Here is a 17,261-nt window from a genome sequence, read left to right as displayed (position 1 = left end):
ATAAGAGGTTGTTACGTGTTTGAATTTTGCAGTTGAAACACTTTGTAGTACAGTAATCCTACAGCATAGGCATATTTGAGGTGTTAAGAATTTGTTGTCTCAAAAAATAAAACCACTGCAAAAGTTTGGAGATTTACAGTAACCAAATATTGTATCTTCTTTAGGGAATAGAGGCTGCGCTGTCACAAGATTTCAAACCACATTGTACTTATCTTTACCAACAGATCCACCATAGAGGCTCTATATCATGTTATATCCAGCTTATCCTAAACCCAATGATCTCAATACACCCCTGACTCAGCCACAATTCTTTAATCCAGGCCAATCCCTTGTGTCATAAATTATGTTTGATCTAGCCCCTGACAGCTTTGATCAGGGATATGTTCACACTAGGATTGGTGTGGTACCAGGAACTGACTGTCTCCACTATGCAACTTTCTGATGTCCTGTCAAGCTTCTCTCCCAATGGGAGAACACTAGACCCACCCACTGGCTGCAATAGATGTGCATAACTGATCCTTCCCACTACCTGTCATATCTGCAGCGTTTTCTGACCATATTCTGTGCCAGGTTTATCTGCAAACCAGCTGTGCTGTCATCTGGGAAGGTTTCTTGCTCCTCATTCCTGTGTTGTAGTTTACAGTTTCACCAGATCGTAAAACATCTGTTACTGACACTGGGTGGGCGGGGCTTGGTGTGAGTAATCGGATCCTCCCTCCCCAGGCAAGATTCCAACAGCCCTGCTAATCTGTACCACTGGTCAGGCCTGCTTCCTTCATTATCCATACATTCCTGACTTAATTATGCATTCCTGTTCATAGTGCCTTTTTCACAAGTTGTCACAGGTTTCTAAGTGATTGGATGTATTCGTCCTTTGGATGCACAGTACTGTGCCCCATCCCTGCACGACAGTCCGGGATAATTTATGACCACGCTTTTCACACCAAGTTATTAATAAAATGTCTTTAACCGGCTCATTGAACAATATTAATGTACACAGTTGGATAAGCAGGAGGGACCTGAGCAAGTGTGTGCCATATGTCACTCCTGTCATGGGGAGAAGACAGAGAAATGCCTGCAGTTGATGACTTACTATATCAGCAGCACCTACAGTTGGGAAATAATTTAATATCATACCTTTTCTTTTCTTTTCTTTTACATGGAAGTAGTGTTTAAAATATGATAACAAACACTTTGGTGAAAGACTATCGTATGGAAAACATGTATGATATAAAGTCTTTTTTGATTGGAAATGGCCTTTAATTAGCTGTCATTCAGATCTTAAAATGCGGTTATTTTTTTGTCATTGCTTTAATTGAAATCAGAATTTGGAGTGCAGGGATAGTATTTTCCAGGGAATTTTATTTCGTGGTAGGAATGGAATAATAGCAAGTTTTTTGTGTGCTTTCTGTCGAATTAAACGTAGAACAAAATCACATGTTCACATTGTCATGGTTTTGCAGTGACTCACCGCAAAAATAAAACCATTGCAATTTTTTCAAGACTTATAATGCGGTACTTAAATATACGAGTTACATGCTCTTTCTCCATTGGATACAATTCGCAGAAGAGACTAGAAGCATGGGATGATATATGTGGTCACCGCTGTGTAAAAAGTATTTATCGATTGGAAGGAAATGGTCCCCACTCCACTAGACAGTGGGCCGAGGGTGACATTTATTAATGGTATTGGTTGGGGCGATAAATTGAGCACTGTTGAAATTGGGGGTATAGGGGCTCATGTATACATGCATCCATTAACTATGCCTTTTATTGAAATGGCAGCAACTTGTAGAGAGGAAATTGAAAAGACAGGACTCTCTTGCACCCTGTGGGAAACCTCGGTGCTGGCATTCCGATCCGATGACTTAAAGGGTCGCAGACTTGAAAAGTTGAAGGAATTGTTCTAACACAAGGTCCAGGGTTGTTACACAAACATCGCTGTGTTTGAAATGTTTTTTCGGGCCAGCTGGAGGGAGATTGTCAGAACAGAAATGATGTCTCCTGTGTTTGGAAAGTTGTCCAACATTTGGTACAACGTGTATTCACTGAACAAGCACATAACCAACTGTGTAAATACGAAGGTTTGATCTCTTTTGATATTTTTTTCAATATTGAAAACAAGATTAGAAAAAGAACAAAGAGGGGAAGGAGTACTTTAATCTTCTTGTCGGCCCCAGAGAAGCAAGAGGTTGTCCTTGTGAAAACAAAGGTTTCATTTCACAGAAAACTGTTTGCTACATTTCAAGTTTCTTTTTTCCTTGTCACAGCTTTGCAGAAAATGGCTTAGACAGAAGTAAACAGGAACTGTGGGAAAATTTCTTCCGCTGCTCTATTGAACAAACCAGAGAGCGAACCCACCATGGTTTCTTAAGTTTCTTGACCTTGCCAGCAACTCTGTGTTCTTGAATTTGTTCCAGTACTCCCAAAACTTGAAAAGTCAGGGAAACATCCTTTTTCTGTATTCTAAGCAGCTGCATCCATTCCATTATGATGAACAATTTGTGGACGCTTTGAACACAAGAGTTTCCCCCACTTCAAAGTACCAGACAGAAAATTTCAGTGTCAGCTGACAGAAACTTTTGTAGCAGCTTTGATCTTGTAGCTATTCTTCTGAACAAATAAACGAAGGGAAAGTTGTAACTCTTTTGTAAGCCCTTCTCTGGGTAGCCTTTAAGTCTAAGTTAAACCTGTGCTTTTATGGATGATTTCTTGTCTTGATCTTCTAAGCAGGGACCACCAAGGTGTTCCAACATCTGCAGACAGAAATGGGGAATAGAGCTGGTATTTGATTGACACCGGTGGCATACCTGTAACCTACACCTGTGACATTCACTACTGAATATTCATGAGCATCTGACACCATGTACAAGGCACATGAAATAACTTGTGCAGAAAAATGCACATGCCTTACATTTGACCTTGTCTGCATTGTCTATGTAGAAGAAAATATGCAACACTCCGGAAGGTAAATTAAAGGAAGAGGATTGTTACTTTTCGTTGATCCGAGTTCCGCTAACTGTTATTGGACGGATGTGATTATTAATAACTCCAGCCTTGGCCAAGGTTTCAACAGGATTGACTTTTAGGCCTCTTCCCTCCTTTTCAATTACTGTGCTAATCCTTCTTTCTTCCCCTTGAAGGTAGGAGCAAGGTCTAGGTTATAAGTTATTTCTGGAGACAGCTGGCATACCCCAGGCATTTTAATGGACTGACCTGATCAACAGCACCCCTCCCCCTCATTAATAATGGTTCACTCCTGGTCATCCTGAAAATGGAAATAGAAACTGAGGTATGGGACACCTGTGGGTCGTAAATTGTTAATTGTTTCAAGTTGTATCATTTGGATGGATAAAACAATTTTGAAAAGAAGACAGGGTAGTCGTGATGGCATCTGAAAATGATCATCAATAAGTTTGGTTTAATTTGATAAAAGCTAGGAAGAAAGTTTTTTTCACCAAAAGACATACATGAAAAACACATTCTGGGAGATCAGTCTAACAGTAACACAGCATAATACCAACAGTAACACGTTCTGTTGTAACATTACCTAGACTGGGAGACATAATTATAATAGGCTACCCAGGTGTATGAAAATAAACAAACAAACAAACAAACAAACAAATTTTGGGTATGTCAAACTTGTCCATTTTCCTTTTGCCATCAAATCAAGTGAAACACTAGGATGGCAAGTAGAAGCAGTCTCCTGGCTCCCGGGAATTGAAGCCAACCCGACAGCTTACTAACCCAACACCATAACCACTACGCCAAAAGGGCTGGACCATTTGGAATGGTCAGTTGGTGGTGCTTGAACCCCACTGTTAGTGTTACACAAGCTATACTACTAAACAGCTGTCAGCTGAAAGATTTGTTTCTTTGTCTGAAAATGGTTCGGCTATGTCGACACTGGACTTGCATCTGTGGGCTGTAAATTAAATGTTCAGGCCATTTCAGGCCTGCCCGACATAGTTGCTAACAAATACCCAGCATGCTTTGTGGTTTCTCTGGAGCTTCTCGGCATGTGTAGGCAGCTCGCATGGCGACTTGTGTCCTCGTTAAACTTCAACACATTTCTCCACAAGTCACATCGCAGCTCGTAAAAACACCACAGGAGTCCATTTTACTGAAAATAGAACGGATTTTCGCTCTCAACCTTGTTGAGCTGTGTACTACCAGAGGTTAATATTCAACTGACATGTACATACATGTATAAGTTATATCTGACAAGTATCTTTGCAACAATACATTTGCATGATAATGGAAGCTATTACACCACAGATCTTATTGAAAATATGTAAATTTGATATGGATATGTAGTCTATTTGTGACCAGCCACCAGTGCTGCCCAAGTGTTCTAAATCTTTTGAGCACCCTGAAATGTGTCAACACTTCACCACATACTAGAGGGTCTGCATGGAGGGGTCCTGACAACGTTTTACACTGAATTAAGAGGAACCCCCTAGTTAGCAATTTTCAATCAATTATACAAAATTTGGTAGCTTCGCTATGAATTACGTGAATAAGACTGCTTTGCCTTCTAATCAAAATAGGCTGCCTATGCCTTACAGATGTTCCCTACTTGTAAGAGATAAATATGAAGTGGTAAGACGATATCAATCAATCTAATGCTAGTACAAGACATAATGTCTCATAAGCATGGGCGTTGGTGCCACTATCATGACATGATTGACAAGCGATGACAATGTCATCCTCTACTGAAGAATATTCTCCAATGTCAAAAATATTCATTTGTGATTACTGTGTGCCACTATCATGACATGATTGACAAGCGATGACAATGTCATCCTCTACTGAAGAATATTCTCCAATGTCAAAAATATTCATTTGTGATTACTGTGTGGGAAAACTTTTGAATTGAATTATATGTGTAATTCTAAATTACATGTGTAATCTTGGAAACTCCTGTACCATCTCTTGTGCCTGTGGTCTTTTCCCTGGTTGGTCCCAACAGTCATGTAACAGCCTATAACTCCACTGTTGTAATCATCACTAAGAGAATCATCAACCTGCCTCCGCTGCCATAAATGTCCCAGGAAATCCACCAATCTACAACTCAAGCTCAGTCAAGCCTCAGGAACTAAGAGCCAAGCATTCTCACAAATGGTTGGTCATTTGGGGGGGCTTCCAGATTTGACCTTGTCACAGGTGTCATTGTAGTTAACCCTTTTTTCCCTGCTTCCTATATCCTCACTCTGTAACCCTTGGCATGAAGAAGGTTAATGGTCTTCACAGTGGTTGGCATTTAACAGTTTCACTGCAAACCTCTGTAGCTAATATTATATCCTTAGAATGAAATCAAGCATAACTTCAAACTGCCATTCAATTAGTGTTGAGTAAAACAGTATATTGGACTGCACATTACATTATCTGTGATTTAATTGTCTCTATTCTCCCATCATCAGTATGACCTTGAACTATGAAGGATAACGAGCACAGCAAATCTGCCATCTACCTTGACAAGAGTAGAATGAGACAAGTAAACAAGATTTGTCTATAAAGTTTACGAGAGCCATTTTGAATGTCAAGGCGCTTTGGGATAGATAGGAAGCAAGGAATCATGGAAATGTGATAAGTGAAAATGTCAAAACTAGTTTTCAAATCTTTGTGTTTCTTTTATTATTTGTTTGACTTTTTTGGCCAAAACTAAACGTGCAAGTTTCCATTCTGAATTTCTTATCCCTTCTATTAGAGGATTCCCTTTACGATTATATGGTGTGTCAGTGTTGAAAGTTGTAAGACGATACTGTCATCATACCACAAGAAGGGAAAGCATTTTCAACATGCTAAAAATGCTAATCCCCTCTTGTCAATCAAACAGCTCAAACAACCAGGCCAGGAGAGATATTTTCTTTGCTATTTTTGACAGGTCCGTATCTTGGCATAATCCTGCAAGCTTACAGTGAAACAGCTTCAATTTATTTGAACAGAGGGCTAAAGACAGACAGGTTGTTATCCCTAGAAGAGATCAGTTGTTGGAAAGTCCGGTTTTCATTTGCATGAGAGCGTGAGTTACAGCACGGGATGAAAGGTTCAAGCGCTTCATTTCAAAAGGCATTCTGCTTAAATTGGACAGGCATTTTGCTTAAATTGCTTGCGACCTGGGAAAAGGAGTGAGACATAACTCTGGTCTGGATGTCAAGTCAGAGGTGATCATGTCCTACCCTTTCTGGGTAGAACATGAGAACTTCATTGGGGAAAGACATTGAACAAGGAAGAAGCCATGTGTCTTAAGTGTGTTAAGCTCAGCAATGATAAATAGGTTTCACTGAAACGTTAAGGCTAACTTCTTAGAATGTCATTCTTATTGGAGTCAAGTATGGGTTAAGACTAGTCTAAGTTTTGGAGGACCCAAGCAGGAAAGGAAAAGACAATGTCATGTCTTGTTCTTGTGACTCAAAAACTTTGTGCTCCATGTTCCTTCATACCTGAATATAGGGTTTGATCGACTAATACTGGGAAGGACTTAAACTGTTTTCGTCAAATTGTAGTGGGTTCTTTAAAATGCTCAAGGTGTTGCTCTCCTCAAACAAGAGTGAGGGACATGCATCTAAGACCACTGTCACATTGGTACCTGTAGGTACTACTTTTCACCTAAGAGTAGAGTAAGGAGATAGGTGTAAAGTACCTTTCCCGATGGCACAACATTATGGTCTGCTCAGGATTTGAACCCACAACCTTCAGCTCCTAAGTGAACAACCCTAATCAAGAGACCTTGCATACAGCTTTAACTTTCAAGGTTACCCTCAGGCTTTGGGTGAAAAAACAGTAGTGCAGGACTTGTGCACATGTTCATGTCTGTTGCTATCAAAATCACTGTTTAGCCAAGAGAATGTCCAGTGTTTTTCCACGGTTCCATGTCGGACAGAGTTATTTTGAAGGCAAGTTCAGCATTAGGTGAGGAGGAGTGGAAATGAACATTGAAATTACTTTCCTGGGGGAGGAAATTAAAGAAGCCTGTTTCATCCCAAATTGTCAAATGGCTCATGATGCACCAATGTTAATCATTTAAGGGGTGAAAACCTTGAAAGGATTTGTAGTGCAGGTCATAAATTCTAGAGCAACCTGGCTGCTTTTCTGATAAATCAGAGCTAACCTCCAGAAAATCTAGTTTATCTCAATAGTGATTGGCTGCATATAAAACAACAATAAACAAAATGTCGTCAGCACAGCTAAAGTTAATACCATATGATGTAAAATCAGCACTGGGCAGTCTAAGTTTTATCCAGGTTGCCCAGTGTGCAAGTTGCCTTGAAAAGTATTTTACGCACGCTATCATGATCAGCATGGAAAGCACCCAAGCAGCGCAGGTAGACAAGAACAGGTTAAGCATCTCCAAAATCTCATTAGCGATATCCTGTTCTGACTCTAATTTATGTGACAAGTAGATCCCGACCTGTCGGGGTAAGGCAGATGAACAGTTCGCTGAGTCGTTCATCATGATCTGGACTCAGATCCAGACATTTGTGGAAGTTACGGTAAGGCGCAATCAATGTATTCCTTGGGTAGAGCCACATGAAATTAAGGGGCTCTTCATTTGCAAGAAGAAATATTGTAGTTTCAAAGTATACTAATCACTGGATATATTTCATTTCCATATTGTTGCCTATAAGTCATAGTTAATATGTGTCTGTAGTTATCTGAATATTGTAGAGTGACAGGATGTGATGTGGAAGATGGTGTAACTGGAGACTGGCAGGAGGGAAGGTTGGCTTGGCTCAAGTTCAAAGTTGGATAGAATTTTAGAGAAATTCACAGTAACAAATAAAACAAGAAATTCACAGTATTCCTCCGAGCTACAACATATTCGGTGCCTTTATGAGGCAAAGTCTTCTTATCTAGGAAGGAAACTGCTTTTTAATAATCACTTTAGATTGTGACAATCAAATCATAAAGCAATTATGAGCAAATGATGACTCCGATTGCTAATGAACTTGGCCTCGCCCTGGTTCACCGTTAAACAATGCTAAGGCGTCAGAGCCGACACCCCTGCAGCTTGTAACCTTTTAATGATCCTATAAAAGAACTTGCAAAAATCAATGACTGTAAATCTTCCTAAAAAAGGATTCCGCCATCAGGAAGTTAAAGCACCACCAAGTGGAAGGATTTTCAGCTCGGGCAAGAAACTGTCAAATCCGGCAGCGCTAAGGAAGAGTAATCCTCTCAGTAAAGCTTTTGTCGTTAAGTCCTTAATTTACAATTATAATCATTCACTCCGTGATCTAGGAGAGCTCATTTGCATGGCAGTATTTCTTTGGAGATATAAAAATGGTAAGAGAGGTCAGTGAACAGTTGTAGAAATGTGATATAATCACTAAATCAGTATAAAACATGTAACCTTGCATCTATCCATTTCCAGCTTGTGTTTGCTCCTCTAAGATTGCTACTTGTTCCGAAGAGAAAGCTTTAAAGCATGAGATGTTGCAGTGCAAAAAAACATTCCAAAGTTCAGTTTTACTCCTTAAGATAGTAGATAAAAAGATATCTTAGCCTTCACGTTCAGAAGTTCTTGACATGCCCAGGAAATAATGATATTAGGACAGGCAGGTCATTGATTGGTGGGTAATCCAGCAGCAGAGACAAATGGGACAAGTCCCCATTTCCTGCAGACCACTTAGTGTGCCCATCAATATCAGGGATGGGAGGGTTCCCTCATGTCAGAGGATGTCAATTCTTTTCTGGTATGCTAATGAATGCAAAATTACTATACATGTCTCTGTCTTTGAAGGCATACAGTACATCTATTCTCTTTTGCCATGGTAGGAAACAAACCGAAGTTTGTGTTGTGTTTTAGATTAGTCCTTGAGCAATTCTGTAGTTCATTCCACAACGTCAAACCCTCGCAAGACAAGACATGCTAACCTGGATACCAGACCCCAGCCTGATCTCAAAAATATCTATCATGTAGTACTACACTGTATAGATATTTTTTTAGATTGGGCTGGGATCTGGTATCAAGGCTAAACAGATGCTAAACTGGATAGAGAGAGAGAGTAGTAATTGGGAGCACAAATTCAAGGTGTCATAAATTCATAGGGAGAGATCATTGCAAAAACAGCGAAGATAAAAACACTGCAAAAGTTTGAAGATCTGCAGTATGCAAATACACCTGACACTCCTAGGGTTAAACCACTGCAATCAATAACGGTGGCACCTTCGTCAGCAGGCATGTATGATGGATAAGTGTTGGGGTCTGTTGGGTCAGCCATCACACCTGGGCGGGAGGGGGGCCATATGGTACCTGATGGCTGTGGGAGAGAATCCGCCCGCGGAGGAAATAGAGGCATTGAGGAAGGGGGTAGAATCATAATTCACAAGAAAGGTAGACTGGACACAGAGAGAAAGAGAAATGAGCAGGTGACATAGGGTGGATTTAATTTGGCTTGTTGTAACCAATTCATTTCAAAGATGCAATAAATCAGAGAAAACCATCTCATACCAGTAAAGGCTCCAATGAGGATTTCATCTGTACATCTGCTTAGAGTTTTAAGTACAGTCGATATCATCATCATCATCAGTGAGGCAGTCACAGAAGTGTTCACTTTGTTTTTGCTTACTTCTTTAAAGGTGTGCTAATCACAAAGAACAGATAGGTGAGACGACAAGCAGACAGGTGGTGTTTACATCACAGTTCTGATGTTGTTGTTTACTTGTTGTTGTTTACAGATGCACTAAACACAAGGAACAGACAGGTGGTGTGTACATGACAGTTCTGATGTTGTTGTTTACTTGTTGTTTACAGATGCACTAAACACAAGGAATAGACAGGTGGTGTGTACGACACTGAAGGTCCTACAGCACCTGGTGGTGTCTGGTGAGATGGTGGGGGAGGCACTGGTGCCGTACTACAGACAGATCCTCCCCATCCTCAACATCTTCAAAAACATGAACTGTAAGTACACAACTAAGAACAAACATCAAAATCTAACAAAGACGTGCAATCAATGAAGTAGAAGTTGTAAATTATCATATTTTCTCCTTTCAATTGACAAAGACACAAGAAAATTTGGGTTCTTCTCTAAGAATCTCTCTTTTGCCTTCTGCTTCTTCTGGGGGAAAAAATTCAAAAATTAAAGCCAGCATGTGGTCCAGTCATGTCATCTTGTTCTTCACTGTCTGTCAGTCTTGTTCACTGTCTTTTTCCTGTTTCTTTCATTAGCCATGAGGCAAGAATTTGAAATAAACTATTGTTAATTGTAAAGTGAGCTTGCTCTTTTAAACGTTTATCCATAAGAAATTTCAGATACATTGATAGAGCTCACTGTTGAAATTTGGGAAATATTTTCTGCGACTTAAATTTTCAAACTAAGTCAATTTTTTTAAGCAAGGAAATCATAGAGGATATCTGTAGGAGCAGATTATTTAAACTCTTTTTAACATTGACATGACTGTACTCCTTAAATGCCTAAAATTCACTGTAAAATGTTACAACGTTGCACCACTCTTGCATTCAAAAACCAAAGAATTTTGCTGAGTGTCCCATCAACAAGGCTACAAACCATATCTCATGTTCAATTCTAAGGGCAAAGGATTTAAACACATGACTGGCATGTACTGTATTTACAATGTCTATAAATGTGAAAGTGTTTTGACTCCTACAAGACCACACAGCAGGTGCATAATATACCCCATTTCAAAAACTCCACTGTGGCACCAAGAGTCTTCTCCCTTCATTAAAAATAGAAGCAGGGTATCTGGATGTTTATTGATTGAAGAACATTTTTGAACACTAGAAGCCATTTTTCACAGAGTATGTGTAAACAATATTGAATTGTTTTTAAGTGCTTGAAGTTAATGCACGCCATGGTATCCTAAGTGCTATGGTTCATTCTTTCATATGGGTTATCTAATAAAACAAAAGAACAAGTACTTGCCAAATGATAAAAGTTAAAGGAAAATAAAAGTATGAAATAAAGAGAATATGATTATTCCAGCTTCTTGGTTTTCAACAACACAAGCTGCAAATTACATGCAAATTAAACTGGCATCCCCCCATGCTGTTCACGCTATCTATAGCAGCAGCCAATACATGTACATGCAAAAAATGAAGTTGGAAGACATCATGTATTCAAACCTGTATTTTCTATTCAATTTCTTTTTCAAATCAAAATTGTCTTTGTGTTCTCATCTGTGATGTTGATCCAGCTGTAGGCAACCAAGTTGTTAGACACTCTGAGACGACATTGATGGTTCTAAGCCAATTTGGCTGTTTATATTTGATGCCAGTAGACATGGGTTCACCCTAATCTTGCTATTTAACCTCAGCTGACCTTGGCCAAAGAGGTCACATAACCTCTTGTGGACAGATCATATGCTGCCCATTGTGACTGCACTCAAAAGTGCATGTTTATAATATCTATGCAAAATGTGATGTTACAAATTATTCGAAAGTTATGAAATGTAATTTCTGCTAAAAAATATTGCATCATGAAAAAAAATCAAAAGGCTAAGCATATCCTGTTGCTCATATAAGTATTTGTGCTTCCCTCCATTGAATATCATGTATCTGTATATACTGGTAATAGTCTTGATATGAAAAACTGCATCTACCAGCAATGTAGGGTTCAGAATAAGTCATCCACTCAAAACTAAACCCTTTGCAAGGTCGAAGCCCCTTTTTGAAAACAGGGAAGAATGATTTGTTTAATGATGTGAAAAGACAGCAAGGTCATTTCCTTTTTTACTCACTTGATAGGATTACTTGTACTGGTCAAGTTCAGACATGTGTCACATATGCTCCGGATCTACAACAAAACCTTTGCCAAAACTTCTGTTAAAATTTGCATACAACAGCCTGAAGTCCTCAGAAGGCTAAGGTACAGCCAGTGGCCTGTGATTTAGCAGTTCAGCAAGCATACAAACAACAAACATCCAAAACTCTCCTGTTATTCCTGCTATTGGGCAGAGTAGATTAGCGGCAGGCACGTTTGGGAAACACGGAACTCCAGGGACAACTGCCCACGTTTGACCATATCCAACTGTTGGGCTAATACATCACATTTGCCCTTAGACAAACTTTTCCTCTTCCACAGCAGTGCAGACAATCCATCCCCAGTTGCCTAGCAACAGTGGTATCCATGGTAACATTATCCTAAGATGGATTATTGGACCCATGAAGAATCTTTACAGCAAGATGGTGTTAGTTTATTTCTGTCACTCCAAAAAGCAGGGTTAAGCGCATGTGTGGAGAGCCTGTGTATGTTTGGGTGTCAGAACGTGTTTATGTGACAGCAGTCATCTTGTCGTACTTAACATTCCTTTTTGTTTCAATGCATATAGCACCAATATGGCAAGAGCTGAGAGGGTGGGTGTGTATGACGATGAGATTATGAAGAGCTCTGCAAAAAATTCTACAGAAATTACAGACTACTAGTATCTTTTTTGCCCCAAAACCTTTCTTGGGCATACATTTAGATGAACAATGGAAAATTACCAGCAGTGAATACTGTTCGAATGATAATGATAATATATGATTTTAGTTCTAGAATGTGATTGGTTTGCATCAGCTTTCCTTTGGCTCCTAGGGGAGTGCTTCTATGTTGTTCCTTTCAGTTCCAAACAGAAAGAACAGTGTCTCAATGGGGTGTTGTGTTCCCCCTGAACAATAGTGACTTCATGTGACTTTTGAGCAAAATCACCAAACAAAATGGGACTCATGAATAATTTCACTGACTTTTAACAAATGCAGTTTTGTTCCCCTGACATGGAAGCCAAGAGGGAGGGCTGTGGGAATGAATTAAAGAGAAACGAGCCTCATCCAAGCTTCTAGCAACTAGATTCATATGGTTGGAAGTGCAAAAGTGGCTTGTCACAATGTTGAAGTTGACAAATAACACAGGGTTCATCGCCTTATAATTACTGTGGCTTACCGCTATAACACAGAGGTTAAAGTACAAGGTCAAGACACATACACTTTTTCAAGCTTTGTCTTGAGCCTTCATGTACTATGGACATTTTTTGTAGACACTCAGCCCACCAAATCTCACATATTATTAGGATGGTAGCTTTTTTTTTACAGATCATTTTAATTTTATTAGTAATTTAGATAGAGGCAATTTTGATTTTAAGTACTGTATTTGCAAAGTAGACACAACCTAATAAGTATCCATTACTTAGCCCTCGAAAAATTGATAGCACTAGTCATACTAGTATGTTTGCCTGAAGGACGTCAGGCCTATCTCTGAAGCCATGGCTTTATTTGGAAGTTGCAAGTGCAGGCAGCGCCTTGCAGAGGTTTTAGCATTGCATTGACATATGTCTGGTAGTTTTACCAAGTTGAGACACAGAATGTTGGCTCTGCCCTCCAGGCTATAGGCATAGATGTCTAAACGTGCCTACTGTCCTTTTGGGAATAGGGTGACAAGGCACTTCTTTGACAGACAGAATTATGGCTAACACTTGAGAAGTACAGACTGTAACACATGGACCAATGTCAAAATGCAGGAGATGGGTATTATTAGATCGCAGTCAAGACTTTCTTAATTGGTTTTCCAAATTTTTCTTCACTGCATATACATACTGTATAAGTTGATACTGGATATGAATAAAGTCAAGTCAAGTCAAGATGTATATGGCTCAGAATTTACTCTTTTGAAGCTGAACCGGAATTTCCATGAACAAGAAATTGAAACTTAATACCCCAATTTTCAAAACACATTACAATTCAACTTTGTATCAGATTGAGTTTTCTACCCACACAGATGAACTTAGCAAGCTGTTTTATTCTTCATCGCTGCAAACCAAGGAAATAACTTGAAATGGCCAGAGGAAAGTTTAATTGAAACAAACCTGCCTCTAATGATTAATGATGACAGCCTGCCTATGGTTGTAATGTTACCTACATTCTATTCCGGTTTCTCATCACAAATATTATGCCTTCAAATAAGTCCCCGAATGTCTGCACGCGTGTAGTGGGCAAAGCAAAATTTAGGACATCATAAGCAACAGTTGCCAAGTCATTACACAAATGTAGTAGCTGGGGACCATGGGGGTTTGGGATGGATATAGAAAGGTCGTAGGTCACATTCTGCTACCCCCTGACCACTAAATTCAATTAAAGTTGGAAGGGGATGATGTGGAGGGCCTCTGGTGGTGTAGGGCTTGATTAGCTGAGCCAGTGGTGATGAGCTCAAGCCACCATGAGTGAGCGAGGTCCCCACAGGTTCATCTTTTACAGCCTCCAATAAATGGCGCTGATGAAATTAGAAGTGAGCCGGTTAAATGCGGGGACAATTCCGGCAGCCACTCCCTGCCTGTCTGAAAATTACTCTGCTTGTATATCCCTCGATCTTTATCCCTGTAGAGTATAAGCATTCATCAATGTGGTCTGGCAGCTAAAGTTTGGTGGGGAAAAATAAGGTTGCTCTGGGAATTGTCATGGGAGCATCCAGCAGTAGTAATATATTGATAGATAAGTCCATCAATCAATTTCCTGGCTCAAATGGTTTCAGGGCAGTTAACACCTCTCAAATCAAGCCAATCAAACTCAAACGTGCACAAATACATGTACACATACACATACAAACCTGTCTGAAATTCTTTGTATTCTTTTCTTTTACTAAAAGTTTTAGTGAGAAACTCTCTGAGTGGCCTTTCCTTTCTTTCATGTCAGAGTAGATCTGGCAAAATTGTACCTCAGAGTTAGCATCCTGTTTGCCATTTCTGGGTGCTCACAAAACTAACGCTTGTGTTTTCTTCTTTTTCCTTTTTTCTAGTGAACTCTGGAGATGGCATTGACTACAGCCAACAGAAGCGGGAAAACATTGGAGACCTGATCCAGGAGACGCTAGAGGCGTTCGAGCGGCACGGCGGGGAGGACGCCTTCATCAACATCAAGTACATGGTCCCCACGTACGAGTCCTGCATGCTGAACTAAGGCCCACTCACACAGACCTGCTGTTGACACTGGTGTAGATTAAGTCCTGCAAGTTTCTGTTTGTTTCCTGGTAGAGACAATCAAAAAAGTGAGAGATTAGTTGAATAACTTGTATTTGTGAGACCATGCTTTGACGTCATTGGTTTTCACCACTGAATCTCACATTTGTTGGTCATCGGGGATGTTGTCGCTATCTCGTGTTCACAATACTGCTTATTCTTTAAGAATATAGATGCAATTCTCACAATTCATACCTCAATGGGGATGGACCTAGTGTATCCTGTACCAAAGGCTGTCTTCTCTCATCTCTATAGTTTATTTTTCAATTTCAGCAACCACCGGTAGTCTACAAGACTAATACATTTCTCTCAAATCAATGAAATTTGTATAACTCATAGAACAAAGGCTGTGGGAAAAAGAAATGTCTTCTCAAAGAGTTTACAGTGAACATTGAATTAGAATTCTATATGCATCTGTTGAAAAGAAAAATAAAGTCTAATCTAATCAAAGTGAATTCAGACAGCACTCTCTGTACCAGTGTCATCCGTATAACTTTAGCCTACACTCATGTAAAATATTGCTCATGCCTCATACATGTATGTGTCAAATGTAGAGCCTTGCATAAGACTATGTCTACCATTTTAGAATTGTTTGTTAAACTGGAAAGTCAAACTATCTCTCTACAAATGTACTATTTTTGATGCCATTTTGTTTGTGAAGTGTCTTTAGACTATGATCAAACAGGTTTAAAAGAGACCTTTTCCTTTCAACTTCGTTATAACTTAAACATAAATACATCATGACAAACGACCAATCTTTGACAGATTTTAGAAATGACAGTTGTCTGAAAAAATATATCTCTGTTTATCTGTTCTAATTTTGGATTTCTCTCGATAAAGTTCAGGAGTCAACTTCTCACCATCAGATGTGTGTGAAAGTGCGGCAGAGCAAATTTGCTCATGTCTGGGTATTTGTTCATGAGCACAGTAGCATGGTAACTCAGCACTCCCTGCACAAACGACTTTACCAAAGGTTGTGCCACATTTTTATTCACTCAACTACAGCTCAAGAAAGATAGTCATGAATTCTAAGTACAGAAACATTCCAGTTTCATATATAGAGTATTTGAGTACCGTGTGTTTTACCCCAGATATAGGTGATGGCAACGTATACGTTGACTGAATGTGAAAGTGTATAAAGATACTGTCTAATGTGTAAATATGCCTACTAGTTGACCGTTTGGATTTGCCTAGGCAAGAGGGATATTTCTGTGTACATTAGGGATGGGGTCTTTCTCGTTAACTACCGTTTCACTGATTAGAGTGTTTGAAATTCACACCACCATGTACAATGGCAAGCTAGCGGCATATAGTTTTGTGCTTTCTTTGTACCGCTGCATTGTGTATGTAATTTGGAATAAAGACCATTACTGGTACAATAGGAATGTCTCATCACACTTTTTAAAAATATTTTATTTGTTATGTATTCCTTTTAAGGCTCATAATATATAATTTCTGGCTTGAAAAACCAGTTTGATCAGAAGTAAGCAACACCTTTTCACAGAAAAACATGTCATCTCATGCCTGATTGATCACTGTGGGGGGTATAATTTGAGTATTGCGGTACCTACCTACCAATAAAGTGGTATTCAAACTTATTACATGTATATCTGCATACACTTTCATCCTCTTACGACGAAATAGCCGACTCAGCAACTATAATTTATTTCGATTCCAGGCTAACCAAACTACCTAGTTTGTGGTAGCCACTTAAAAAGATACAGGATATTACACGTGCATGTGTATAAGAAATGTGCCAGTCTGAGAATAGATTATGCTTAGCTATTGAAAGAGTGAACATCTCTGTCAAGGCAGTTTTTGTTCTTTCTCTCATCAGATGATCCACAAAAGTTTGCTTGCACTAGCTCTAGGTCTAGACCCAGCTCATTCCCAAAAGATAATCACTTTGTCCTTAGGCATTGTATCTTCAATATAACCTTGATAAGGCCAGATAAGGCTTATGTAAAACATAAAAGATGTTCATTAATGGATTGATGGGTTGAGCTGTGTTTATCGTTATAGTGCTTCATGATATTGGTTGTACCTTGTGGACACCATCCTTGTGAGTTTGTGCACGCTAACCACATTAACTCACAAGAATGGCAACAGTTTCCCTTCAAAATGACTAGTTATGAAATCCAACAAGTCCTTCAGCCCTCAGGGTTTGCAATTAACAGGTACAACCCCCCCCCCCCCCCAAGACAACTTTAAAGAGCTGGTACTCAACTCCCTATTATGCAAACAGAATCCAACCATTCAATCATTATTTCTACCAACTACTTCCATTGAACATAAACAAAAGTACAAAC

General features: G+C 39.4%; 1 protein-coding gene across 1 annotated transcript in view; it reads left to right on the top strand.

Moving 5' to 3' along the window:
- LOC118422407 (parkin coregulated gene protein homolog) overlaps window positions 1-16,333 on the top strand; it is a 20,482-nt gene extending 4,149 nt beyond the window's left edge. The window contains exons 4-5 of the mRNA XM_035829941.1: window positions 9,761-9,910; window positions 14,733-16,333. Of these exons, the coding sequence (XP_035685834.1) occupies window positions 9,761-9,910; window positions 14,733-14,893 (311 nt within the window). The 3' untranslated portion in view covers window positions 14,894-16,333. The remainder of the gene's footprint in view (window positions 1-9,760; window positions 9,911-14,732) is intronic.
- The last annotated feature ends 928 nt before the right edge of the window (window positions 16,334-17,261 follow it).

This window comes from Branchiostoma floridae, chromosome 9 (assembly GCF_000003815.2).
Source record: "Branchiostoma floridae strain S238N-H82 chromosome 9, Bfl_VNyyK, whole genome shotgun sequence".
NCBI lineage: Eukaryota > Metazoa > Chordata > Leptocardii > Amphioxiformes > Branchiostomatidae > Branchiostoma > Branchiostoma floridae.
Note: the sequence above shows the minus strand (reverse complement) of the source record. Positions and strands in the feature narration are given on the sequence as shown.